At 37.0% G+C, this 24783-nt stretch overlaps 7 protein-coding genes and 1 non-coding gene across 9 annotated transcripts; 3 read left to right on the forward strand and 5 right to left on the reverse strand.

Annotated features, from left to right (window-relative positions):
• Positions 1 to 386: 386 nt before the first annotated feature.
• Positions 387 to 3507, reverse strand: LOC17889713 (U-box domain-containing protein 52). Its single transcript, XM_023783569.1, has 10 exons — positions 3294 to 3507; positions 3111 to 3205; positions 2909 to 3030; positions 2626 to 2834; positions 2479 to 2536; positions 2377 to 2430; positions 1994 to 2297; positions 1812 to 1913; positions 561 to 1736; positions 387 to 466 (listed from the first exon to the last, which is right to left on the reverse strand). Exons 1-10 carry the CDS (start codon positions 3505 to 3507, stop codon positions 428 to 430), a joined length of 2373 nt encoding a protein of 790 aa, XP_023639337.1. The 3' UTR covers positions 387 to 427.
• A 597-nt stretch (positions 3508 to 4104) lies between these two features.
• On the forward strand, positions 4105 to 4177 carry TRNAR-ACG. Its single transcript has one exon. It is a non-coding gene; the product is annotated as a tRNA-Arg (tRNA).
• Positions 4178 to 4237: 60 nt separating this feature from the next.
• On the forward strand, positions 4238 to 5525 carry LOC17888574 (AIG2-like protein D). 2 transcript variants are annotated; one of them, XM_023783580.1, is made up of 6 exons: positions 4238 to 4417; positions 4509 to 4581; positions 4660 to 4752; positions 4841 to 4924; positions 5015 to 5124; positions 5435 to 5525. In XM_023783580.1, the coding sequence occupies exons 1-5, from the start codon at positions 4296 to 4298 to the stop codon at positions 5093 to 5095; spliced, it is 453 nt and encodes a 150-aa protein (XP_023639348.1). In that variant the 5' UTR covers positions 4238 to 4295; the 3' UTR covers positions 5096 to 5124; positions 5435 to 5525. The 2 variants fall into 2 exon arrangements, with proteins under 2 accessions (XP_023639348.1, XP_023639347.1); XM_023783579.1 differs by lacking the exon at positions 5435 to 5525 and having other exon boundaries at positions 5015 to 5380.
• LOC17889491 (mechanosensitive ion channel protein 9) lies at positions 5439 to 7935 on the reverse strand. The gene is made up of 5 exons (XM_006293717.2): positions 6694 to 7935; positions 6485 to 6605; positions 6117 to 6410; positions 5837 to 6039; positions 5439 to 5752 (listed from the first exon to the last, which is right to left on the reverse strand). The coding sequence occupies exons 1-5, from the start codon at positions 7932 to 7934 to the stop codon at positions 5512 to 5514; spliced, it is 2100 nt and encodes a 699-aa protein (XP_006293779.1). The 5' UTR covers position 7935; the 3' UTR covers positions 5439 to 5511.
• Positions 7936 to 8596: 661 nt separating this feature from the next.
• LOC17887655 (disease resistance-like protein CSA1) lies at positions 8597 to 12609 on the reverse strand. Its single transcript, XM_023783793.1, has 6 exons — positions 12119 to 12609; positions 11888 to 12018; positions 10926 to 11824; positions 10415 to 10747; positions 9395 to 10315; positions 8597 to 9247 (listed from the first exon to the last, which is right to left on the reverse strand). The coding sequence occupies exons 1-6, from the start codon at positions 12607 to 12609 to the stop codon at positions 8639 to 8641; spliced, it is 3384 nt and encodes a 1127-aa protein (XP_023639561.1). The 3' UTR covers positions 8597 to 8638.
• Positions 12610 to 18201: 5592 nt separating this feature from the next.
• LOC17889071 (disease resistance-like protein CSA1) lies at positions 18202 to 21893 on the reverse strand. The gene is made up of 5 exons (XM_023785235.1): positions 21831 to 21893; positions 20625 to 21714; positions 20037 to 20342; positions 18965 to 19951; positions 18202 to 18880 (listed from the first exon to the last, which is right to left on the reverse strand). The coding sequence occupies exons 1-5, from the start codon at positions 21854 to 21856 to the stop codon at positions 18380 to 18382; spliced, it is 2910 nt and encodes a 969-aa protein (XP_023641003.1). The 5' UTR covers positions 21857 to 21893; the 3' UTR covers positions 18202 to 18379.
• LOC111830934 (disease resistance protein LAZ5-like) lies at positions 21882 to 23363 on the reverse strand. Its single transcript, XM_023783794.1, has 3 exons — positions 22704 to 23363; positions 22010 to 22520; positions 21882 to 21932 (listed from the first exon to the last, which is right to left on the reverse strand). Exons 1-3 carry the CDS (start codon positions 23192 to 23194, stop codon positions 21882 to 21884), a joined length of 1053 nt encoding a protein of 350 aa, XP_023639562.1. The 5' UTR covers positions 23195 to 23363.
• Positions 23364 to 23548: 185 nt separating this feature from the next.
• Positions 23549 to 24356, forward strand: LOC17889068. Its single transcript, XM_006295570.2, has 3 exons — positions 23549 to 23740; positions 23828 to 23968; positions 24084 to 24356. The coding sequence occupies exons 1-3, from the start codon at positions 23576 to 23578 to the stop codon at positions 24168 to 24170; spliced, it is 393 nt and encodes a 130-aa protein (XP_006295632.1). The 5' UTR covers positions 23549 to 23575; the 3' UTR covers positions 24171 to 24356.
• Positions 24357 to 24783: the final 427 nt, after the last annotated feature.

A 24783-nucleotide genomic window follows, 5' to 3' on the forward strand; every position in this document is an offset into this window, starting at 1 on the left:
GTATTATACATGTATTTGTACAATATGATATATATGTACAAATACAATTGTACAGATCAAACTATACACATATTATATGTACAAATGAATTGTACGGATGCCTTTTGTACATCTACCCTTTTGTAATTTACCACCACTACACTATACCCCACTTTCTCATATATCTCACACATTCTCCATCTCACATAGTGGACCCATTGTGTATTTATCCAATTTTGAATAGTAAATGTACTATATCACAAATTAAGTTTTGAAAATGTACTATAATGCTAATTTTCCCAATTAACTAGTAGATATTATCAAGTTACATTGTAAGGAAAATTTGTACAAACACTTTTATCTACAAGGGAAAAAAGACACTATATATAATGCATCTCCTTATACTACGAGCATGCTAGTTGATGATTCAAGATCCTTGTGTGTAAACTTATTGAGGTACCGAGATAGAAGCACCACTCATTTGTTCCTGAAAAATGTTGTTGTGAAGAAAGATATCATAAAACTGAGTTTTAAGTAATAGATTCCAAAGTTTTGGTTTTTAAGCTACCATCGATTCTCACCAGTTTCATATCAGTTGTAGATGGTTCAGGGCTATTGTTGAATACAACAGAATCTGTTGTTTCATCAGCAAGTGTTCTTAATCTGTTTAGCTCAGGTAATATAACTTTAGCAAGATCAGGTCTATCTTTTCTCCTTAGCTCTGAACATTTAAGAGCTAACTTTGCAAACTTTGCAGTGTCTTCTACTGGCCAATCTGGAACAGCTGGATCAAGTAAGTCAGCCAAAGTTCCTTTCTCAAGTGCTCTCTCAACGTAATGAGTTAAACCCATTGGTGGTTTTGCTGTTATCAGTTGTAAGAACATAATCCCTAGCGAGTAAATATCAGACTTCACACCCAACATTCCTGTTTGTTGATACTCCGGGTCGATGTAACAGAACGTGCCAGCAGTTGAAGTCATGCGGTATTGTGTCACCGTGTCTGCAACAGATGGAGGAACTAATCTTGCTAAACCAACATCAGATATCTTGCAGACAAAGTTACGGTCTAGTAAGATGTTTCCAGGTTTGAGGTCACGGTGAACTAAAGGCTCTGGTTTAGCCTGGTGCAAGAACAATAGTCCTGTACCTATCTCTGCAGCGATTCTAAATCTCATCTGCCAAGAAAGAGGTGGGCTATTTCCTAATCTGAACAGACGGTCTTCTAAGCTCCCGTTCGCCATGAACTCGTAGACTAAACATCCGCATTCCGGGCAAGCACCAAGAAGTAACACCATGTTAGGATGCCTAATGCAACTCAATACCTCAACCTCTTGTTGAAATTGAGATCTTCCTTGAGCTGCATCGGGACGAAGAACTTTAACAGCTACTGGTGTATGATCAAGATAACATTTGTAGACAGGTCCATAACCACCTTCACCAATCTTGTACTTCTCAGCGAAATACTCTGTCGCGCTCTCAATCTCTTCAATGGAGTACTTCCTGTACCTAACATCTGAGTTTGCTAAAGCGGTAAGGGCCTTTGTTTTCTCCTCAGACTCCTGGAGAGCTTTCATTTCCGCGTTAACTCTCTTCTTTGACTCTAATTCAGCAATCCTTTGAGCTGCTTCAGCTGCCTCTATAGCTGCTTTTGACTTTGCTTTCTCTTTCTCTGCAATGGCCAAAGCTGCTTCCTCAGCAAGTCTTGCCTCTTCTAGCTTCCTCTCTTCTTCTAACTTCCAACGTTGAAGCTCAGTGGCCTGTATTATACACCAAAACATTATCAGATTTTGAATTTCAAGATCTTCGCAACCAGAAACTATATATATACATACCTTCTGTTTTGCTGTGAGTGCTTCTTTGCAAGCTGTACTGTACATTTCCATTGTCTGCTTCAACTCAAGTTTAAGCCTCCTCATTTCAGCTTCAACATCATCCTGCTTTAACTCAAAATTTAATGTCAATATGTTTAGTTGTGTAACAAAAAACATGAAGAACAATGTATTATTAGTCTTACAATTGATTGAGAGGCAGATGAAAATCTTTCGTTCTCGAACGAGCCTGTTGACATATTAGTAGGTGAGCTCATATCCACTGATCTCCTTCCATAGTTTGATGACTGATCAAAGTTTGAACCATAGTCCATGTCTGAGAAATTAGACAGCCTAGGAGGTGTTCTGTTTGGATCATTGTTATTGTCATATAGAGAAGGGAAGATACGGTCAATGCTTGGTCTTCCAGAACTGATAAATGATATATCTGATTCTGGAACAGAGAGATCTCCATATGATCTTCCATTGCCTCTTCTTGTAAAAGGAGACCTGTTACGTGTTTTATACACAAACGAGTTTAGGTTTCGTAATTATATCTAAATTAAAACACGAGTGTGGTTTTTTTTACCTGAAGGATTCTGATTGATCATCCATGGACCTACGTTGGAGATCCTCCATTGACCTACGTTGAAGATCCTCCACGGATCTTCGTTGTAGATCTTCCATGGACCGACGTTGTGGATCTTCAACAGATCTTCGTTGTTGAGACTCGAAAGAACGTCTTTCAGCTGCATGGGAAGATAAGTTCTAAGCTAAAATTGACAAATGAATGAAGAGGACAAAGTTAAGAGAAGAGTTTTTGTGTGTTTTTGAGAACCTCGCATAGTGTTAGTGGAAGTAGAAGGCATAGGTTGAGGTGGTTTTAAGCTAGGTGGTTGAACTGGATTGCGTAAAGGAGCAGTCATGGGAGCAGAACGAGAAGCTGATCTCATTGTTTGAATCTTTCCTTTGGAGATTACATAAACTGTGCAAAAGTCAGGTGCACTTTTTGTTATGGTGCCTGGAATATCTGTAGGCTTATTAAACCTGCACAAATTCAATCATTCACCATCAATGGAGAATCAAGATTCAGCTAATGATAAAAGATTTTGTTTTCTTACCTGAGAAAGCCACCTTTGTTGGATGAACCAACCACTAAAACCTCAATGGCGGCTTGGTTTGCATATTCGACCAATGCTTTGGCTACATCAGTCTCTTCAAGCAACACATCTTGGCATTGAATCTAGAGAGTTTTCATTACACAATACCATAAGGAAGCAAACAGAGGAAAACAAAACAAGAATCTAAAACAAAGAAACTAACATCTTTGCGTGTGCAGAAGCAACGAAAAGGAAGGAACAACTCCTTAGAAAGTCCTTCTGGATCTCTACATACCAAGGAAGATTCTTGGCTCAGCTCTGGAAGAAGAAACAAACAATTAACAACCAATGAATATTTTCAAAATAAAAACGATGAAGACAAGAGAAAGATAGGGTTTGTTTTTACTTGCAGAGGAAGCATGAAGAGAAGGGCTATTAGTCAAAGGAGAAGGTCGGAGTTTGACATGGACAAGAATTACAGATTGGCCTCTCTGCAACAAATTATCAACAGCCCATTTAAGAGCAAGTTGGCTGCTTTTGTCTTTGTCTATTGCAACAGCTACAACTCCGGTCGTTCCTCCTTCCTTGACTCCCACGTTATTGTTCTTTGCCAACCACATTCTCTTTTTTTTTTTTTTGTCTCTCTTTCGCTTTCAAGATTCAAGATTCAGCACCAATAAAGAAAGAAATTGAGAGAGAGAAAGATGTGTTTCGAGGTTTAAAGATGGTTTCTCTATTTTTCATTTTGTAATAAGGCGAAATAAGAGGATAAAAGAGAAAGAAGAGTTTCTATAAAAAAACACATTTGTATGTATCTTCTTCTTCTTGTCTCTCTTTCTATGAACGTTTCTCCTTCTTCTTCTCCTCTCCTTCTTTTGACCTCTTGACTTCTCTTTTCCTAATTACTGAATTTTTTTTTGACCATTTACAATTAATTTACCAATTTGTGTAGAGATTTTTTAGTGGAAAAGTATTAATTTCCACGCAAGTAATCTTGAAGATATATATATAAAAATAATTTTAATAACTTATCTATAAATGAGAAATAATTTTTAGGATGAGGAAAAAAAATTTAAAAATATTGACATCAGAGTCCTCTTCTTACTAAAAATTAGCTAGAATTGTTATTAAAAAAAGCTTTGAGAAATTGTCTTACCTATGATTCTCATTATTAAACCATAGTATAAATATCTCATAAAGTGACAGTAGGCATCAAAGACTCTGTGGCCCAATGGATAAGGCGCTGGTCTACGAAACCAGAGATTCTGGGTTCGATCCCCAGCAGAGTCGACTTCTCTTTTTATTTTTTTTATTTTATTTTTCCTTTTGAAATGAGTTTAACGAAGCTTAAGACGTATTTCATATCGAAAGGCTCGCACAAGTGAAGAGGAAGAAGAAGAAGAAGAAGATGAGTGGTAGTACAGTGGCAATGCACAGTGTCTTCGTCTACGGTAGTCTCATGGCCGACGACGTAGTTCGTCTCCTCCTCAACCGTATCCCTCAAACATCCTCCGCAACCCTCCCTGATTTGTACGATTCCTTCCCTCTCTCTCTCTCTCATCGATTCGGGTTTGTGAAATTGAAATTGAAAATTTTGATTGTCGATTTTGGGTTTTTGCAGCCATAGATTCAGTATCAAAGGACGTGTTTATCCCGCGATTCTACCAGCTAAGGACGATACAGTGTCTGGCAGGGTCAGTCTCCGAATCAGATTCCTTTCTCATACCTTTTAGGGATTTGTGAAATTTTGATCTTTGTGTGTGTGTGTGTAGGTGTTATTTGGAATCACAGATCATGAACTTTATGTGTTAGATGAGTTTGAGGATACTGAGTATGAAAGACAGAACGTTCAAGTTTTGTTAACTGTGAGTCCTTTGCTAAGTTTTGTTTTTAGTGTATAGATGTTGAAAAGTTGAGATTTTTATGTTTCTCTTATCTTCTTTCAATCCACAGGATAGTTCAGAGAAACTGCTAACAAAAACTTACATATGGGCCAATAAAGATGATCCTGACCTCTTTGGTACATGGGATTTCGAGGTGAGCTCTTATTCTCTACTTGGTCTTTGTTATATATGTCTCTCTCTGGTTCATGGCTTGTTTCAATTGGTGTACTTGTGTATATGGAAGGAATGGAAACAACTTCATATGGAAGGTTTCTTGAAGATGACTAAAGAATTTGCACAAGAGTTGAATTTACCGGAATCTTGAGGCATGACTGGCTTGGCCACCATATTCAAGTTAAGTTTCTTCAATGGAAGACACTAGATTGGTTACTATATTGTTGTTGGTGTTCTGGAAGAATCCTCTAGGAAGGGTTTAGATTCTTCATGAATACATTACATTATTAGAACTTGGGGGTTGTGATGTGACTTCAACTAAACAAGGAATAAGAAAACAGCTACAGATTCTTGGGGTGTATAAGTTATTATTCAGTAGACATATATGTAGACATGTTTTAGTAGATAAAATCAACGTTTATGAGTAATGTGAATTTTTATTGTGTGTGGTTTAAGAAATGGTCTCTAATGCTTCTATTTTGATATATAGAAGATAGATTATTAAACAGAAGCAAATGAAGGTAATAGTAGTAGTGAAATAAAATCCAAAAAGGAAGAAGGAAACTATCACTTGTGCCCGGTGAGATGAACATCTTGAGGAAGGAGGGAGTAATCGATCTCTAGATCTTCGAGTATTTGCTTGACCGCAATGATCAGCTCAGTTCTCCTGAGACTCTTCACTACGAACTTTTGGAAGTTGATCGTGTGCTGGAAGAGCAGATTCAGTTTCAGTTTGTTCACATTCTCAATCGCTTTCACCATCAACATGGTTTCTGGATACCAATGATGTGGGTTCTTTACCAAGTATCTGACAAATAAAAAAGGGTATACACAGTGAGTGAGTAATTGAGTGAGTGATTGCCAGAGGGTTTCTGTTTTGCCTGATACTTACTCTGTGATTCTTTCCTTGAGAGTGGCGATTTTCGCTACCGGTGTTGAGAATGAGATGGATAATTCTATATAATCTCCCATATCTGGACTTCTGTAGAAATTGCTTATTGGTTTCGATATTAAAACCGCATTTGGATAGAACACTTTCTCGTTGTCAATCTTGAGGAACACTGTCGTTAAAAGATGTATTTCTTCAACCAGCAACTTGCAAAGAAAAAAGCAATGGCTTAGATGTTAGAACTTATAGATGAGTAGTTAATATATGAGCAAAAAAAACTTACCATTACACCGTCAATAACGCAACGGTCACCAACATCATAAGGGTGCATCACAAACACAAACACAAAGGATTCAAAGATATTCTTGCAAGTGCTTCCAATCATGAAAGCAAGCCCCACGAGTTGTGTGGAGAAGACTAACAACAACTTGGTCGATGCTATATCAAGAAGTATCAACCAAATGATGAAGGTGGCAACAGTCAAGATTCCAATTATAAGCTTGTCCACCTGCTTAACCGCTGTTTTTGTGTCGCCCAGTGAATGTCCTAGAGCTTTCCGACTTGTGTAAACTTTAATCTGTCACAAAAAAGGGCAACAAAATGCTTACACATATAGCTTCTCCAAAATAAGGCATGGACAAGAAAGCTTACCACCCATTCTGTAAAAGCTTTGCGTGTGATTTTTCCTGTCTCGGCACCTTCTATCAAAGGAAGTACAAGCTCTGCCTCTTCCTTTATCATGAACCTCAACATGTCATCTTCCTCTATGTAACTGAAATGAAGCAAATATCAAGTTTGTAAATAATAATTAAGATGCAAACTAGAAGAAAGCAGAGTATTTTGTGATGTGTACTACTTACTTGTGGTTCGGCCGAGCAACATTGTTGAAGATATCATAAGCAACAGCCACAGCCTCCATCTCACTAGTTATCTCTTTATCATTTTTCTTTCTCTTACTTTTACACTCATCTAAAGTGTTAGATATGGTTGTGAGACCTGAAGATCCCACAGCTTCGATCAAAACTCGCATTGTCAAAGCAGAGACCTTCTCTTGTTTCATCCTGTGAACCTTCCCCATATCAAGCACTTTCTTCCCTTTCACCGTTCCATCTTTGGTGCTCGTGAAGCTAAGGTGGCCCGTGCTTGGCTCGCGCCCAACTCTCTCTGCCTCTTCTATAAGAGGAGGTCCCGAGAGGGTCTGGAGAACGTATTGGTGGAATACAGATTCTTGAATTCTCTCAAAGAAGTTTCTGACGTTGAACTTTGAAGCAAGGACTTTCAAAGCTAACGTCTTCAACAAGAAAAGGATTGACCCTATAAGAAGGGAAGCAATAGTCCAAGTAATAAGGTCAAGAAATTTCTTGGTCTTGCGTGAGTGTTTATGGTCTTCTTCAAACAAAATAATCCAAGCAACAAGAACCAAGGTGAACCAAATAAAGACTTGAACATTCTTCTTCAAACCATGCACAAAGTACAACACTTTTTTCCTTAGGAGATAGTTCCTTTCGATGATGAATACCGCTAAATGCATGAACCAGTTCGTCAAGAACATGCCGCTAAGCGTCACCATCACAAATACACACCACTTCCAGACTTGTAAACCCAAAACACAATGCTTTTTCACCTTATCAACGGTTAAACTCACAATCAAAGTGCATAATATGGCCACAAACAGTGCCAATTCAAACAGAGCCAAAGGTTTAATTCCGCTACGCTTCACTCGGTGTAGCATAACCTTTTCGTAGATTTCATCGTTTTCATCAACTTCCTCATCGGCAACTTTACTTAGTGCTGCTATGCCCACACTCGTATTTGAATGTTCCCTAGCGGTTCCAACATTTTCCTCTAGTATAGTCTCATCGAATCGATGAGACAGCTGTTTATCAAACCTTGAATTAGACTTGGAGTAAACTGACCTCGAAAGAGATCTCCGCGGAGCTAGACCATCTTTGTTAGAAAAGGTCAATGGCTCTGGTCTCCTAGTCCTTGAATCTGAATCTGTTGTAGCCGCTACCTTGGTAGAAGGAAATGCTGCTGCATCCTCTTTCTCTGGAACATTGATAACAACTTCTCCTCTATTGCTACTTCTCCTCTCTGCCATCGCTAAAGTCACCTCCAACCAATAAGTTAGCGTCTAAAACCTTAAGCCCTACAAAGCTATAACAGAGATATGCAAGAATCAAGATATATACATCATGTGTTCTTATTTAAATGAGTATTTAACTACTCATAACAATAACATGAACTCTTTTAATCGGTAAAGAGCCGCAAGAAAGATCAAAACTGTCCTAAAACATATATGCATACTAATTTCACAAATATAGAAACCCAATAGTGCCTAGTTAGATATGAGCTTACTATAATAAGTAATATCAGCTATAAAAAAGTAACAAACGCAACACTTTAGCCAGGTGAGCCAAAAAGACTACGAGAGAGTTTAATCGATGACTACCTGAAAACAAACAAGAACAGTTTTGTGGGAAACAAAATGCATCAAAAACAGAGTAGGTATAGAACTTTATATTCTTTTGTGGACATAAAAAAACAATTTTTCATAAATTCTAAAGGAAAAAGAGAAAGGTGAAAGGGGAACAAAATCGTACAAGAACCAAGCAAGGAATGATGTTGAAGCTTTAGTTTTGTTTAAGATAGTACGAACTCCAGTTTAAGTGCATTTTAGAAACCAAAAGAATTCCAAAGTAATCTGTGCATTAAAAGAAAGAAACACAAAGAATCAATGGTCATATTATTATTATTATTATTATGAGTTGTACAACACACAAATAGTAGACTAAAATAATCTATCTAGCTCTTTGTGGAGCTACAGCTTGTTTCACCATTGAATTTGCTTTCTAATTTCAGAGACTTCATGTTCTTCTCAAGACACTCAACTTCACCTTGTTCGACATCTCTCCTTGAGCTTGCCTCCCATGAACCAGTTTCATAAACTAAACTAAAACCGCACTTCAGTACCTCACAATTCTTGACCTCACCAATATCATCTGTCACTTGAAATTTAATAGACGCCTTAGTAGGAACACACCTGTTACCATCTTCTTCTTGACATTTCTTTATATTCAACCAATTGGTGAAGCCAATGAACACATGAGTAGATTTGATCGTGCGTTGCTTATCGCCTGTCTCCGATAAACCTCCAACAGGAGAATTAAAGTAGCTAGAGGATGTCTTAACATTGTTAAAGTCACATATGCATTTCACTTGGAGGTTGTTGTTTCGGATTTTTTGATCTTCAAACGAGACAATAGTGCATAGAGCTATCCCAACAAGACCATTTTCACTCCAATGTTGAGGCAGCTCAGGCTCCAACTCTGCTCCAGAAGCTTTGTGACCAAACCAAACAGGAACTTCACTTCCAGGAAAGCAAGTGGCAACCAAAGCTTCAAAACGAAGACCCTGCAAAGAATATAAAATAGACTTGTTTGAACTTTGGACTTGTAACATAGACTGGACCACCCAAACCTTAAGAAACTATGGATGGACAAGTCTCTGAAAGTTTTGGTTATAAAAAATAAAGAGTAAAACTCTAGCAAAAAGGTATACCTTATTGTGGCGATTCAATGTTTTTGACAGGAGCCGGCCTTTATTGTGACCATAGCATGTTATTTCATTCTTTGCGGCGTGCTCCAGTTTTTCACAGTTAGTGAAAATGAATGAGGAGGCCACTTGCTCTGTTGCCAAAGGACGTGCTAGCGGACTCGCTACTGTTTTAAGTGAGGTACAATTATGTGCATCTAAGCATTGAAGATTTGGTGGCAACATCGAAATAGATTGGAGTTTAGTGCAACACTTCAAGTCGATCCATTTCAAATGATAAAGATCACTAATACCAGATTGCAGGCTGATGATCTTTTTATTTCTGCTTAAGCATAGCCGTCGCAACAAGGATAGGCCACTCATACAAGGTGATCGTTGGATCTTTGGCTTGTTTCCAATTTCCGTCCCATCAAGCAGTAATATCTGAAGATTGTCCATGTTCTCCTTAATTTCAGGGAAACTCCTAAGCTTTGAACAACCAGAGAGTATTAGTTCTTCAAGAGCCTTCAGCTTGTGGATACAGTCCGGAAGAGTCTTCAGCATTTGGCAGCCTTTCAGATTCAATACGATAAGTCTTTCGAGCTCCTTGATCGTCTGGGGAAGCTCTGTGATGTCTGTGCCATCTAAATGTAGATATTCAAGATTTTTCGATTTCACCTGGAACTCTTCAAAGCTTGTGCAGCCACTGAGAATGAGAGTCTTAAGACAGTTTAAGTTCTCCATCTCTGGAAGAGACGAGAGACTTGTGCATCCTCTGAGATTCAAGAAAGCAAGTCTGTCCATATTTTCCACATCTTTGGGAAAATCAACAAGACTAATGCAACCTTCAAGAGTTAATCTTTCAAGAGATTCAGCTTTCCCTAAAGCTGACAAGTCGATCAGCTCTGTCGAGTGACTTAAATCAACCCACTTCAAATTTGGTGTATCCTGTGATGACAATCACTCAGAAAACAACCACCAATCAGCTAAACTTCATAGGTTACTGTAGCCATATAATCAAATCAAGTAGTGAAGAAGAAGACACACCTTCACATCATTCCAAACACGTTCAATCTTACTGTACGGCAGCCTGAGGTCAACAAGATTCTCTGGGTTGAAGTCTCCTGGAAGTTTCTTCAATGGAAATTTCAGCCAGTGGAGATATCGAATATTATTAATCCTCAACTCCAGTTCATCGGGCAAGTGTACTTTGCAGTCTACAGCGTCAACAACTTTACATTGCTGAGGACAGGTAGAGTCAAATATTTTGAGATATCGCAGGTTCGGCATCAAGGTCAACTTGTTTTTAGCTATGGCAATTTCTTCTTTTAATTTTGATACGTCTAGTAGGATACCTCTCACGGTAATATCTGTCTTTTCCTGTTAACATGTTAAAAAAACACAATAAGTTAGGAAAGTACGTAGCAAAAACTAGTCTATATCAACATCAACTTCAAGAATGTTAATTGATGTCGGTGAGTTTCTTTTACTTCCCATCTAATAAGCCTTTGATCTTTTCTACAATGATGTCATGAAAACATAAATGGATGATTCTTACCTCTTTATCGACCAAAGCTTTAACTACTGCATCATGATCCCACAGCCTGCTCTCTCCCAAATTGTCTTTTAGAGATGCAAATAAACCAAGTTGTTTGCCCAAGGAACACTGTATATCAGGCATCTCAATATGTCCAGCAGAGACACTTATCATGAACTTGTGGGCGAGATCTTCAATAACCCTTGCGGCTTCACCAGACTCATGAGAGTCTTTGGGATCCAGTAAACTGTTTACACAATCCTCACCTTCTGATCTGAAGAAACAAGCTATGTCAAGAAACACTTCTTTTTGTTGTTTGGTCAGTTTGTCATAACTGATTTTCAACTCTCTTTTTATATTCTCGTTGCAATAATTTGGCAGTGTATCTATTATTTTTTCCCACTCAGTCTCGTTTTTACCACAAAGCTCCTTCCCTAATTCCTCCAGGGCCAGTGGATTGCCTCCAGCATAATCAACAAACTTTCTGGACAGCTTAGTGATGTTCTGGTTGGGAGTATAGTCTTGGTTATGGAAGGCATGATAGTGAAAGAGTTGTAATGCTTCTTTCTCGTTCAGTCCGGGGACTACATAAGTATCGTGTACCACTTCTTTGATCCATGACTTGTCGCGTGTTGTAATCACAATCTTGCTTCCCTTCTCAATCCGGTGGAGATTATTGAGTAGAGACTGTATTTGTGCCTTTTCACTCACATCATCCAGCAGGATGATACTTTTGCTTCTGAAGATTTCAGCATCCTCTTTAATCAGCCAATCTGACCCTTCCTCATTATTTGACTTCTCATGAATATTGAGAAGTATCTTATTAACTGCTAACTGCTTTTTCCACTTATTGAAATGGTTTTGAGCTAGTTTGGTTTTACCAATCCCGGCCATACCAACGATTCCAAAAATTTGAGTAACTGCAGGATCAAAACAAAACCTTTATTCCAGCTGCTCAAGTCGTTGGTCGTCAGGGGGAAGACATGCCGTAGCTCTAACGTGTCTCACAGATACAGAGCAAGAGGAACGTTCTCTTCCTCTGTTTTTTGATATAACTTCGGCTTCCACTTTCTTGACATTCTCGATGAGCTTGTCGAGGAAATTGACTTCAGGACTGAAATACAATGAGGGATATAAAAAAAATTAAATCAATGGAACCATTGGCTTAGGAAAAAGTGAGATGGTCAAACAAAAACTGAGTCCTCAGACGTGACCTTAGTCCCTCATATACCAACCCCATGCTGGTGGGAATAGCCTCTAAGGCGTCTTCCCATTGCGACATTCTGGGTCTCCTACGGCGACCTTCTCCATATAACGCAAGGCCGAACTCTTTCTTTTGCCATTTCACGTCATCTGGCTTCACTTTGAAGAAGATGGGTATGACTACGAGTTTATCTTTATCCATGTTCTTCATAATTTCCACCAGCTCGTCCAAGCACCAATCTGACTCAGGGTACTGAATCGAGAAGAACACCAGTGCGATTTGCGACTCCCTGATCCTGTTGAAAAGGATCCCGAGACGTTTTCCCCGGAGTTCGTCCTCGTCGTAATAGTAGTTGATATTATTTTTTTGTAAGGCCGGGATCAAATAGCTTATAAAGTTGAGGCGAAGATCAGCCCCCCGGAAACTGATGAACACTTGAGGCCGCCACTCAGCTGAGCGTAGTTCTGTCGTGGAAGCATCGGGGATGGTGGTGTTCGTCATCTGAGATCTTTTGATCGGTCAACGTTAAGAAGCTTATGCCAAATGCTTACTACTCACCAATCACGAACTAATTAAAATCAGAACATGGTAAGGTATGTTCAAGTATTCAACTATGGTGAGGGTAGACTTGCTTATGCCAAATGCTTATATATTTTTCATCTATAAATAATCCCAACTGGCCTAAGATTATTAACTATATTAAGTGTCCATGTCTGTCCGGTATGGTTGACCAAGTGTATTGACAATAATTTTTTCTAATTCTTTTCCTTATCAATGATTTTTTTTTATTTTTTTTTTGGGGGAAATCTGAATGTAGTTTATTGTTAAAAGATTGAGGAAAAAAAAATATTAGGTCTGGGAAATGTTCCAAGCCGAAATTATCAAACTGGACATACTAATATGGTTTTAAGTTGTTAAGTTGGAAGCATACATTCTAATATGATATCAATCTATCAGAGCCCGGTCCGCACATACTCAACCCAATCCACAATCGGTCTGACCCATAGTTGATCCACCGATTCATGCCTGAACATACCGAGATCTATGGCCATAAGAGTCACCATCTCGAGGTGGCGTATTAGGGATACAATATCTCACATGGAAGTTGAGTAGGATCATGAGTAGTATATAAGATATATGAGCCTCTCCACTCATTGCCAATTGGTTTTAAGTTGGAAACCCACAATCTAATATATAGAACACAAAATTAAGAAAGAAAAAAAAACAATTACTGATTCAAAGAAACAAAAGAAAATATGTAGAAGAAGAATTAATCACTGAGAACAAGAACATGTGCGTTCATATATGAAGTTCACTTAATAAACAAGCCAAATTTGGAAGATGTAGTAGTTTTACAATGGATTCTACCGATTTTTGAAAAGAAACTCTAAATTCGAACAAATCTGGTTTTGAGCTGTGTCGTTTAAGTGAGGATATACTTGGAATCGGTACTTAATTTTTTTTTATATAATGTGATGTACTTTTAAAAAAAACAAAATTATATGATATACTGCTTTTATAAAAAAAAATATTTAATTTAAATAAAAGTAATTACTTTCTTAAAATATTATAAAAGTTAAAGTAAATGAGTTAATTTGCAAATTTTATAAATAGATGATGTTAATATTAAAATTTTAAAAGAATATATTTGAAATATTCTATTATAGAGGAATACATTGGAATAAAAGTTACTTCTATTATAGAGTCCTCTATTTTAAAGGCAAAAATAGCAAAATACATTAGAGATGGTCTAAATAACCTGAAAACCCCAAATTTGATTAAACACTTGGGTCACCATCATTTCACACCTCCAATGGTGTTTGCAAAGATGGATTGTGATTCCAAAACTTTTATCTAAACATTTCTAAATTGGACCTCAGCTATTATACCGAGCGATAACCATGAAAATAAAGGAAAAATCAGATCTGTAAGTAAGTATTAGACAAGATTCTTAAGAAAATTTCAGAGATTAAGTTGGAAAAAGCCAAAAATCTGAATGTAACATAAATTTTGAAGTGATATTGAATCGTCTTTGTGTAGAAGATGAACTAAAGAGATGAGAGCTCAACGAAGAAAAACATTGCCGGATTTTTGGTTATTAATTTAGATAATTTATTGTTGTGGTTTGTTGTTGATTAAACTTTCCTAAGTTGTTGACCGCGGTATTGTGTTACCCAATTTGGTTTTGCAGAATAAGATTATTTGCCTTCTATCTATATTAACATTTTTGCAACATTTTTTGAAAAAAACCTTATAGTTGGAAATCATTCACTAGGCTATGCCATTGGCATTAACTATTTAGTTAAAATTTAAAAAACTAATAATAATTATTTTTTATCAAAATACCCAAAATCTCTCCGTAATAAATATAATATCATTTCTTATTTTCCTCATTTTCTCAAATATTTCACCAAAATCTTTATATGATCTTTTTTATTTTATTTTATTACATAAAACATACGTATAATAAAAATATATTTTTTCGCATTTATTGCAATATGAATTTTTTAAAACGGACGTATATAATATTTTTCTTCAGCATATGTACAACATCCCATATCGAGTAGAATTTTTTTAATAATGGTTCATAACCTTTATAAATAAGATTATAACCTTGCAACTATGAATGACGAGACTATAAACATGGTTTTAATTTTTTGTAGAATATATGACGGGTTGGGTTGTAGGACGGGAATGATCGTAAACTACATATAAAGTTTAAAATATTTAATATATTCTGAAACTTTTTAAAAGTTTCAATGTTATTAATATTTTAGCTATACACCAAGTTTATACTAAAATTATTGACTTTGCCATTTTTTTACACATGGATTTAGTTTTTGGCGACTATATGACATGACATGGTATAACACGGAAAGATTGTAATATGTTTTCGACAGATTATATGACGGGACATATTGTAAGACGGAACGAGTTTGAGTTGATATTACTAAAAAATTATAATATTATTAATTTCACAGTTCAATACGAGTCATTTTACTATTTTTTAACAAGACCGATATAAAACATGTATAATTAAACTGATTTAGTATAGTTTGATATTATGCCATCTTCATAATTATTAAATAAACTCCAACAAAATCTATCAATTTTTAAAAACATGAATTATAAAGAAAATGTTTATGCCGCGGTGTACCACGGAATCTAGTACATTACATAATAAGAGTGTGGATAAAAAAATAAGTAATTACAATTACACTAAGACATAAATTACAAACCTTAAAATTGGTAGTGGAAATTAAACCAAAAAATACCCACTTATGAACAAATATTTCCTATGTTTTAACGGGTGTTGATAATTTAACAGGTGTTATTCTTATTTGTATTAACTTTTTTTTAACTACATTTTGGGTTATAACATTTTATTTTATAATATTTACACAATTAAAATCTTGTCATTTCAATAAATAACAAAAATTTAAGGTAAACTTTTCAAATAAATCATAATAAAATTGCAAAATTGGAAACCAATAATTATTACATTTAGCAAAATTTTCTAAAATATCTTCCTAATAAATCAAATATCTTTCCAATATTTTTATATGATCTAATTTATTTCACGAAGAATGAAAGATATACAGTAAAATCTGGTTATCATACAACTCGGTTAAAGGATCTTGGAATTCCTATTCTCCCGGTGTATGGACCTGATTTTCTCTCTTTGATTGCAAGTATTTGGAAGATACGATGTTCATCCAAGATTCAACATTTTATGTGGAAACTATTAACATGATGTATATCGGTTTTTCCTAATTTGAAAAGTAGGCATATAAATTGTAATCAAGTTTGTACTAGATGTGGTTCTCAGGTGGAAACAATTTATCATGCTATTTTTGACTGTCCACCTACAAGGAAATCCTGGGCCTTGGCCCATGTCCCTCTGGGCTATATTCAGTTCTCCACACTCTATTTATGCTAATATGAATTATCTTCTTCGGCTATCGTTAGTGGATGGGCAAGTTGAGTTATTTTCCTGGTTATTATGGTATTTCTGGAAGGCGAGAAATGCTAAAGTTTTTGAAAATGAGGATCAATGTTCCCAGGAGGTTACTAGGGTCGCAAAGACAGAAGCGGATGCTTGGCAGACGGCTCAGCTCGAGGAGCTTGGGACTTCTCCTGCGGTTTCGGTTCTGCACTCCTCGGAACGTAGGCATTCGGTTATATTACCTTCGTTATTTACAGGATACAAGTGTTTTATAAATGAATCATGGAAGGACACATATAAAAAATTCGGGTTAGGATGGTTCTGTTAGCACTCTCAGGATAGCTCCACATCTATGGGGGCTTCAAATCTCCGTAGAAGTCTTTCTCCTCCACTCCATACAGAGGTAGAAGCACTGCAGTGGGCGATGAGATGCATGATAGGACATGACTTCAGAGATGTTGTTTTCCTTACCGACTGTTCATACTTGGTGAAGATAGTGTCTTCGCTTTCTGAGTGGCCGGCCATCTCTGTATATCTGGATGACATCAAAATTGATAGGGAATAATTTTCAACCTTTTCTTTATCTTTTATTCCAAGAAATGCAAATGTAAAAACGGACAGTTCGACACGTAATGTGCGTGCCCTCCCGCATATTGTCAAGTTTGTAAACAATTGTCCCACAAATTGGCTTATTTAAGCCAATCTAATCGAGTTTTGTTAACAAAAAAAAAAAAAAATTTCCCCCTCCCCACATATGTTGCAATTTGAATTTTCAAAACGGACGTATATTACTCAATCGATAAAAAGTGTATATACAACGTCTCGCATCTAGTAGAAAATTTTAGACAATGGTTCAGAACAATTATAAATAGGACTATTATGTTTCCAACTACAAATGAGCAGAAAATTTGATTTCTCAGACGTCCAAATTAAAAGATTTTTTTGGTTTAATACTTCTTTATTTGAGAAAATGAAAACTTTTTAAAAGTTTCAAAATATTATAGTTTTAAACTTTAAAAGGTTTATAAACTTTAAAAAGTTTGATATTATATATATTGATACTTTTTAAAAGGTTCAAATATTTTAAATATTTATTCTTTATAAAAGACTAAAGTTTTATTAATATTTGAACTCTACAAATTTTTTAAATATTATTATATTTTACATAAATATGATTGATCGGATTTGAGTTTACATAAGTATGATTATATTTTTCTTACGGGTTATCCACACACAAATATTTTAGTCTAAATTAAATGAGTTAAATGAAAGATGTTATGCCATCATCAGTTTGTTATTTGAATTATTAGATACATTTAATTAAGTTATTTGAATTACAAGTATATAAAAGGAAAAATTTATCATGTAGCATTTCACTGGTTAAATCATAAAATTAACAATCAAAATACAATTGTACAACTTAATTTTTTTTTAAAAATTGTCTCGTGGTATACCGCGAGTTAAATCAATCAAAATATAGTTACACAATCTTAAGCACTAAATGAAAGAAACAAAATTAACAAATATAATTTAGAATATAAATTTTTTATTTTAAAAAATCGTCCCGCAGGTTAAAAAATACTTGAAGTTTTGCGATAGTCTAGAATTTTCAAATAGTTTAGACACTTTTGAGTTTTGGAAACTTTAAAAGAAATTCTAATTTCCTAAACATTTTTAATCTAATCATAGCATATTACCACACTAAAACAAGCATTTTCTATTGTTTTTTTTTGGCCTAATATGAACTTCAGAACCGAACCAAACTCGGTGAAATATATTTGCAATTAACTGAACTACAAGCAATTGAATTTTTCTATATATATATATAACTGAATATATATATAGAACTGAATATGAATATTTGGTGCAACTCCGACTTCAAGAATTTTTAGGTCAACCGAATAGAGCTTTTCGAAAAGTTCTTTAGTAAATCTCCAGACCTATGGAAAGGTCCGAGACTAATCTAGAGGGGGGGGGGGGAGGGGGGGTGGAGCAGCCCACATATAGACCCTCTCTCCGGGTATTCAAATGGGCCGAAAGCAAATGCCCATATCCATGTGGCCACATGATAAATGAGAAGTATAGACCCTCTCTCCGGATATTCAAATGGGCCGAAAGCAAGGACCCATATCCATGTGGCCACATGATAAATGAGAAGCAATTCGCATCTGGATAGAATTGATCCCGACCTAAACCAACATGGCAACTCTTCATGAGAGCCACTAGCCCACCACCATGTGGTTAGCTTTTCGAAAAAGTTTGAAAGGTAGCTTTGTGTTTTGCTTCACCTTGTATGTTCACAATTACAAATTTTTTTAAATCTGATCATAGATTCCCCCTTACTTCGGGTGCATTTACCAAACTGAAGCCACACTTCACCACCTCGCAACCTTTGATCTCTTCCATACCATCTGTCACTTCAAACTCAATCAAGGCTTCAGTACAAACACATTTCTCTTCATCCTCATCTTCACTTATATTGTTGATATCCATCGTACTCGTAAAGCCAATAAAGACATGAGACGACACAAGCTTCCGTGGTGTGTCACTTGGTTCGCTCCAACCTCCAACAGTGAAGCTAAAGCGGTTACTAGACCCGTCTTCATTCTTGAACACACAATTACATTTCAATAAGACACGTTTCCTCTGGCTGTGGTAGCCATCAAATAAGATAACACCGCATAGACCAATCCCACTAAACTTGTTGCCATACCAGCGTGCAGGCAGCTTGGCCTTTAACACCGATCCAGAGGCTTGGTAACTGAACCATGCGGGTACTTCCCATCCAGGAAAACAAGTTCCAATTAAAGCTTCCGAAACTAAATCCTACAAAAGAGATTACCAAAACAAGATCAGATACCACAGATGCAGCAAGGAAAACTAGAAATTGATAGAGAGAAATAGACATACCCCATTGTATTGAGTGAGCTCATCTTGCACTAACTGGCTTCTCCACCGAGTATAGGATATGATACTATCCTTTGCGTCTTGATCCAACTTGTTGCAGTTGGAAAAACTGAATGTGGCATGGATCATCTGATCAGACAACACCGAAATGGCTACAGGATTTGCAACTCTTTCCAGTGAATCACAGCCATGTGCATCAAAGTACTGAAGTCTTGGTGGAAGCATCGGAACAGATCTCAGCTTCTTGCAATGTTTCACGTTGAGCCATTTCAGATGATAAAGTTTCCCAATATCAGGTTGCAGGCTGACAAAATCATTTCCACTCAAACATAGACGTCGCAGTGAGGATACTCCGTTAACAGCAAATGGCCATTCTCTCATGGATCCTAGAGGTTGTAAGAACATATCTGCAGAAGCTGGGCCTTCGGATTCAGTGAAGCATGAGATGCTTGGCATCTCTTTTGCTCCTGTCCCATCAAAAAGTAAAGTCTTAAGATGTTTTAAACTATTCATGACATCCGGAAGATCCTTAAGCCTTGAACAACCAGAGAGTATTAGCTTGTCAAGAACTTCCAGGTTGCTCAGACAATTGGGAAGACTCGCCAACCTTTTGCAGTTTTTCAAATTCAACACAACAAGCCTCTGGAGTTTCTGTATAGCCTGAGGAAGTCCTTTGATTGCTGTGCCATCCAAATGTAGAAATTCTACACTTTCTGAAATTAGCTGAAATTCCTCTAGGTTTGAGCAATTACTGAGGATGAGTGTTTTTAGAGAGATTAAATTCATCTCCGGAAGAGACCAAAGACTTGTACATCCTCTTAGATTCAGGAATACAAGAGACTTCATATTTTCAAACTCCACTGGCAACTCGTCCAAACTCATGCAACCTTCCAGATTTAGTCTTTGAAGATTTTCAGCCTTTGACAATGCTGACAAGTCGAGCAACTCACTTGAGTAGCTAAGATCCACCCACTTCAACCGCGGTGTATCCTATCAAAATTTAGCCACCGATCAGAACATACTTCAGCCATGTTATAAAAACATATATGCAAAAACATGGCACAAAAAGACACACCTTATCGCCTTCCCAAAGACGTGTAATATCACTGTATGGCAGTCTAAGGTCAACAAGATTCATCGGTCTGAAGTCATGTGGAAGCTCCTTCAATGGGAATTTCACCCAATGAAAATATCGAACCTCTGTTGACCGCAATCCAATCCCATCGGGGAGGTCTAATTTGCTTGCAGTTTTACATTCCCGATGACAAGAGGAATCATATATTTTAATGTATCGAAGGTTCCACATATAATCGAAGGTTGAATGGTCCAAGCCGATGCTCTTCAAGAACTTTGACGTGTCTATGAAAATACCTCTTATAGACTGTTCACAAGTCAAAAGAGAACATGTTAGGAAAAAGTATACACGACGTCTTAATGTAACCGAAAATTTATAGTTTAACAAAAAACCTTGTCTATATATAAAAAAATCTGTTTTCCAAGTTACCATATATTATTGTTATTCCCGTTTCTAAAATACATAGTGTAAAAAGAATTCAAGGTCCATCTAAAAATCTACAAATGATGATTTATCTCACTGTTCAGACTTCAGAGAAACAGTTTGGGAAATATGACTGGAAAAGAGAGAGAGAGAAAAAAAACTTACTGATTTTTCCATTTTCATTAGCTTGTTGATGATATCTTCGTCGTTCCATAGCCTAAGCCACCGAGGAGGACGAAGGTCTTTAAAGAACATATATAGTGGAACATTTATTTCTACTCGGCCGTCAGCAACTGTAATCAGGAACTTGTTGACGAGATCTTTTACTTCACTCACAGTATCAGCAGAGTCAGGATCTCCTGAATCTAGCAAACTCCTAACAAAGTACTCATCCTCTGATTTAAAAAAGCACACTATGTCGAGAAAAACATCTTCCTGCCTCCCACTAAGTCTATTTTGATCAGTAGAGAATCTCGAGACATCTTGGAACATCCTATCGGAGTTTTTGTTCATCATTTCCAATATAGATGCCCAGTAAACCTCTTCCCTCCCATTAAGTTTTTCACCTAGTAATTTGAGAGTCAACGGGTGTCCTCGAGCGTAATCCACAAACATTCTAGAGAGCGTCAGTAAGCTACTGGTGGGATAAAAATTTTGACCATGGAAGGCATGATAACTAAAGAGCTGAAAGCCCTCTCTGTCGTTCAATTTCGGGACCACATAAGTATCATCAGCCAATCCCTCAAGCAATGACTTGTCACAGGTCGTTATAATAATCTTGCTTCCCTTCTTAACCCAGTCAAGTTCACCGAGGAGAAACTCCAACTGTTTCTTGTCACTCACATCATCGAGAAGAACAAAAATCTTGGTCTCGAGTAGTTCAACTTTTACAGATCCATGTGTTGTCTCGTCACTTATTTCTCGTACTTTTCCATTAAGTAAAGCTTCCAGGAGTTTCCTTCGCAGCTGCACTAGACTAACTTCCTCTGATTTTTTACTGATATCTAGAAAAGTGACGCAATGTACAAACTTTCGTTTCCACTTTTCGTGCAGCATCATTGCGAGAGTGGTTTTACCAATACCAGGCATTCCAACAACTCCAATAATTTGAGTTTTATATAAATCAAACTCTAACTTCTGCTCCAATTGCTCCATACGTTGCTGCATCCCAAAGAAAGCCGGTTTTTCTCCTTTCTGCTGCCTAATAGTCTCTAGGACGTCTTTGACGATGCGAATGATGATCTCATACTCATCACTGCCATAACCATTAAGGAAAAATGGATAAGAGATAACGAAGATATGATCCCAAAAAATCAAGTAAGTTCAGCAACAATCCGTTCAAGCCAGTAATAAATTTATTAATTCAATTACCTGTGCTCATTCACGCAGAAGCCCATCCTGGACGCTATAGCCTTCAAAGCTTCAATCCATATAATACGGATATGGATATTCTGTTTCATACTGCATAAACTCCTGAAGTTATCACCAAATACTCCCTTCAGGTTTTGAACATGTGATGGCTCCACATTGTAGAAGATTGGAATGGCTACGAGTATGCCTTCGTCCATGAGCTCTTTGATCTTCACTAGGTTGTCTAAGCACCAAGCGGATGCTGCATACCCGCTCGAGAAGATTACAAGTGCGATCTTTGACTCCTCCATCCCCTTGAAAATGATTTCACGAAGGCTACCCTTCAACTCTACGTCTTTGAAGACGCTGACTCCGTTCCTTTCCAAGTCCTTTGTTAAGTAGTAATTAAAAGTACGGCGGACGTCAACTCCCCTAAAACTGATGAACACTTTATCCCTTTGGTCGTAAGTTACCATGGCAGAGCTTTCACTTACATTTTCTTGCTTCTTTTCTTCTCTATCCTGTAGCTCAGGGAGTGCACCAGAGTTTGGTTCGCTGAGGAAATCATCATCCTTTCTCAAATTCAGACCACCTTCCTTTCTTGATATTCCGGGAAATTTAGCTTTAGTAGCGCTATCAGCTTCCCTCGGAAGACGGCTCAGAGCCATAAGTACATGCTTGACGATATTATCGATAAACTTGGATTCTATACTGCAAAAAACAATGCAAGAGAAAAAAAAATTGAGACTCCCTGATCGAGTAAGGCCTAAGCAATGGTAGCCGCAACCACACTTTTAAAGTTTAAGCTGTTGGTAACTAAGTAGGTACATGAACGTGTGAGTTCTTTTTTTTCCTGTTTAACTGACAAAACTTGAGGAGAGTAGAAATCCATACATTTTCTCATTTAGTACCAAACCCGCCAATCTAGAAACGAATCTCAAAGCTTCTTTCCATTGCTTGAGCTTGTCAAAGTCAGGAAGATGCTTCCCGAGTTTCCACAAGTTATCTCCAAATTCTCCGTCAAGACTTTCCACTACGGATGGATGCAGATTGTAGAAAATGGGAATCGCCATAAGTTTGCCTTGCTCAACAAGTTCTTGGATCTTCACAAGCTCGTCTAAGCACCATTTAGACTCAGTATACCTTTCCGATAAGATGACAAGAGCTATCCTTGACTCTTCGATCCCCTTGAAAACATCGAGCTGGTCTCCAAGTTGCAGCCGCTGGTCTACATGTACGTTGACTCCTCCCCTTGTCAAAGCCACCTCGAGGTGAGCGATAAAGCTCTGTCGCAGCTCGACTCCTCGGAAATTGAGGAACACTTTTGGAGGCTTTATCTGGGTTTCTTGGTAAGCCTCCATCTCCATGGACGAATATTTCTCCATGCAATTTGTTTACAGAGACGAATTCGAAAATTTGGGGTAATGAGTTTGGGAAAAATTAACATCTTCGTCAACGTTTCGTTTCTTATTTCATTAACACCACTATGACGCACTATCACAATTTTTAATTCCACAGATTTGCCATTTGTGTGTATAAAATTTTCGAGTCCGCCATTTCCTTGTTGAGCTGTCCCTAACCCTATTGTTTGGTCAAAAACTCAAAAGATTCTGTTATGACCTTATGGGTTTAAACATTAATCCAAATTAATGGGCCTTCACACGACCCATTATCAGCCCACTAATTACTGTACTACCGGACTTTGTGTTGAGTTGAGTGAGAATCAACCGCCACGGAACTTGGATTGGAAAAGAAAGCAAAAAAATATGGCGACTTGGATAACGTTACATCCTCCAAATTCATCTTATTTACGGCTACTGCCATCATCATCATCACCGTCGCCGTCGCGTCGAAGTCACCGTTGTCGTTTTAAGCCATTTCGATGCGTTCCACTTCAGCAGCAAGATCCCCAGCTCGGACAGTCGCAGCAGGTACCAAAAACGAAATGTCGATGACAATTGAAATCGGATTTTTCTGGAATTTTGAAATTTTTTGAATTGACGACTTTTCCCGTGAAGGGTGATTTCGATGGAGCTGTGATTTTGTGTGAGGACTGTAATGGGAAAGGATGGTTGCTTTGTGATTTCTGTAAAGGTCAGAAAACAAATGTGAAATCTGAAAACAATCGAATCTATCGACGATGCCCAACTTGTAAAGCTGTAAGCTTTCCTAACTTTGATTAGGTTAAACAATTTGCACAAATTGCTATGTATGAGCGTAAAGCTATGGAATGGTTATCTTATTTGTGAGAACTTGAATATATGTTTATTACAGGTGGGATTTGTGTTGTGTGGAAAGTGTAAAGTGTTCAAGTGTGTCACATTTCCTAATTCAGAAGATGGCGATGAGCTTATGTTCTAAGCTCTCCTTGTGGTGTCAGACACTCTTCTTCAAAGTACTCAATTAAGTTTCAGGTTCCTTTCTTTGTTCCAATTGTTATATATATAAATTGTTTTTAGTCTGTCAAGATTGAATATCAAATATAGCCGTATGTATAAGCACATTGTAACATTAAATTGACTAGTGAATCGTGATTATATTGGCTTCTTTGTTGATGTCTATGTTCATGTGTGAAGCTGAATTTCAAACCTTTCCTTGTTGATTTTTGTCTGCAATGTGTCTTTGTCGATTTTTGTACTGTTTGATTGATTAAAGAATTGGAATCCTTGATTAATTGCAGAACACTATTGAGTTTATGAGTCACGGATGTACACTCCAACACCCATTTTTAAAGCAGATTAGTGATTGCCTTTGGCTTCTCTATTGTATCTATTTTCATGTGAATCTGACTTTCGAACCTTTCCTGGTTGATTTTTGTCTGGAATGTGTCTCATTTAGATATTTATATTCTTTCTTTGATTAGTGCCATTAAAATAGGACTACGTTGTCGTTATAACCTCAACACTCATCTTTAAAGCAGAAAACTATGAGTCATGGACGTACACTCCAACGGTTTTTATGATTCCAAGGCATA

The sequence above is a fragment of the Capsella rubella genome, unplaced genomic scaffold (genome assembly GCF_000375325.1).
Source record: "Capsella rubella cultivar Monte Gargano unplaced genomic scaffold, Caprub1_0 scaffold_4, whole genome shotgun sequence".
In the NCBI taxonomy this organism is placed as follows: domain Eukaryota; kingdom Viridiplantae; phylum Streptophyta; class Magnoliopsida; order Brassicales; family Brassicaceae; genus Capsella; species Capsella rubella.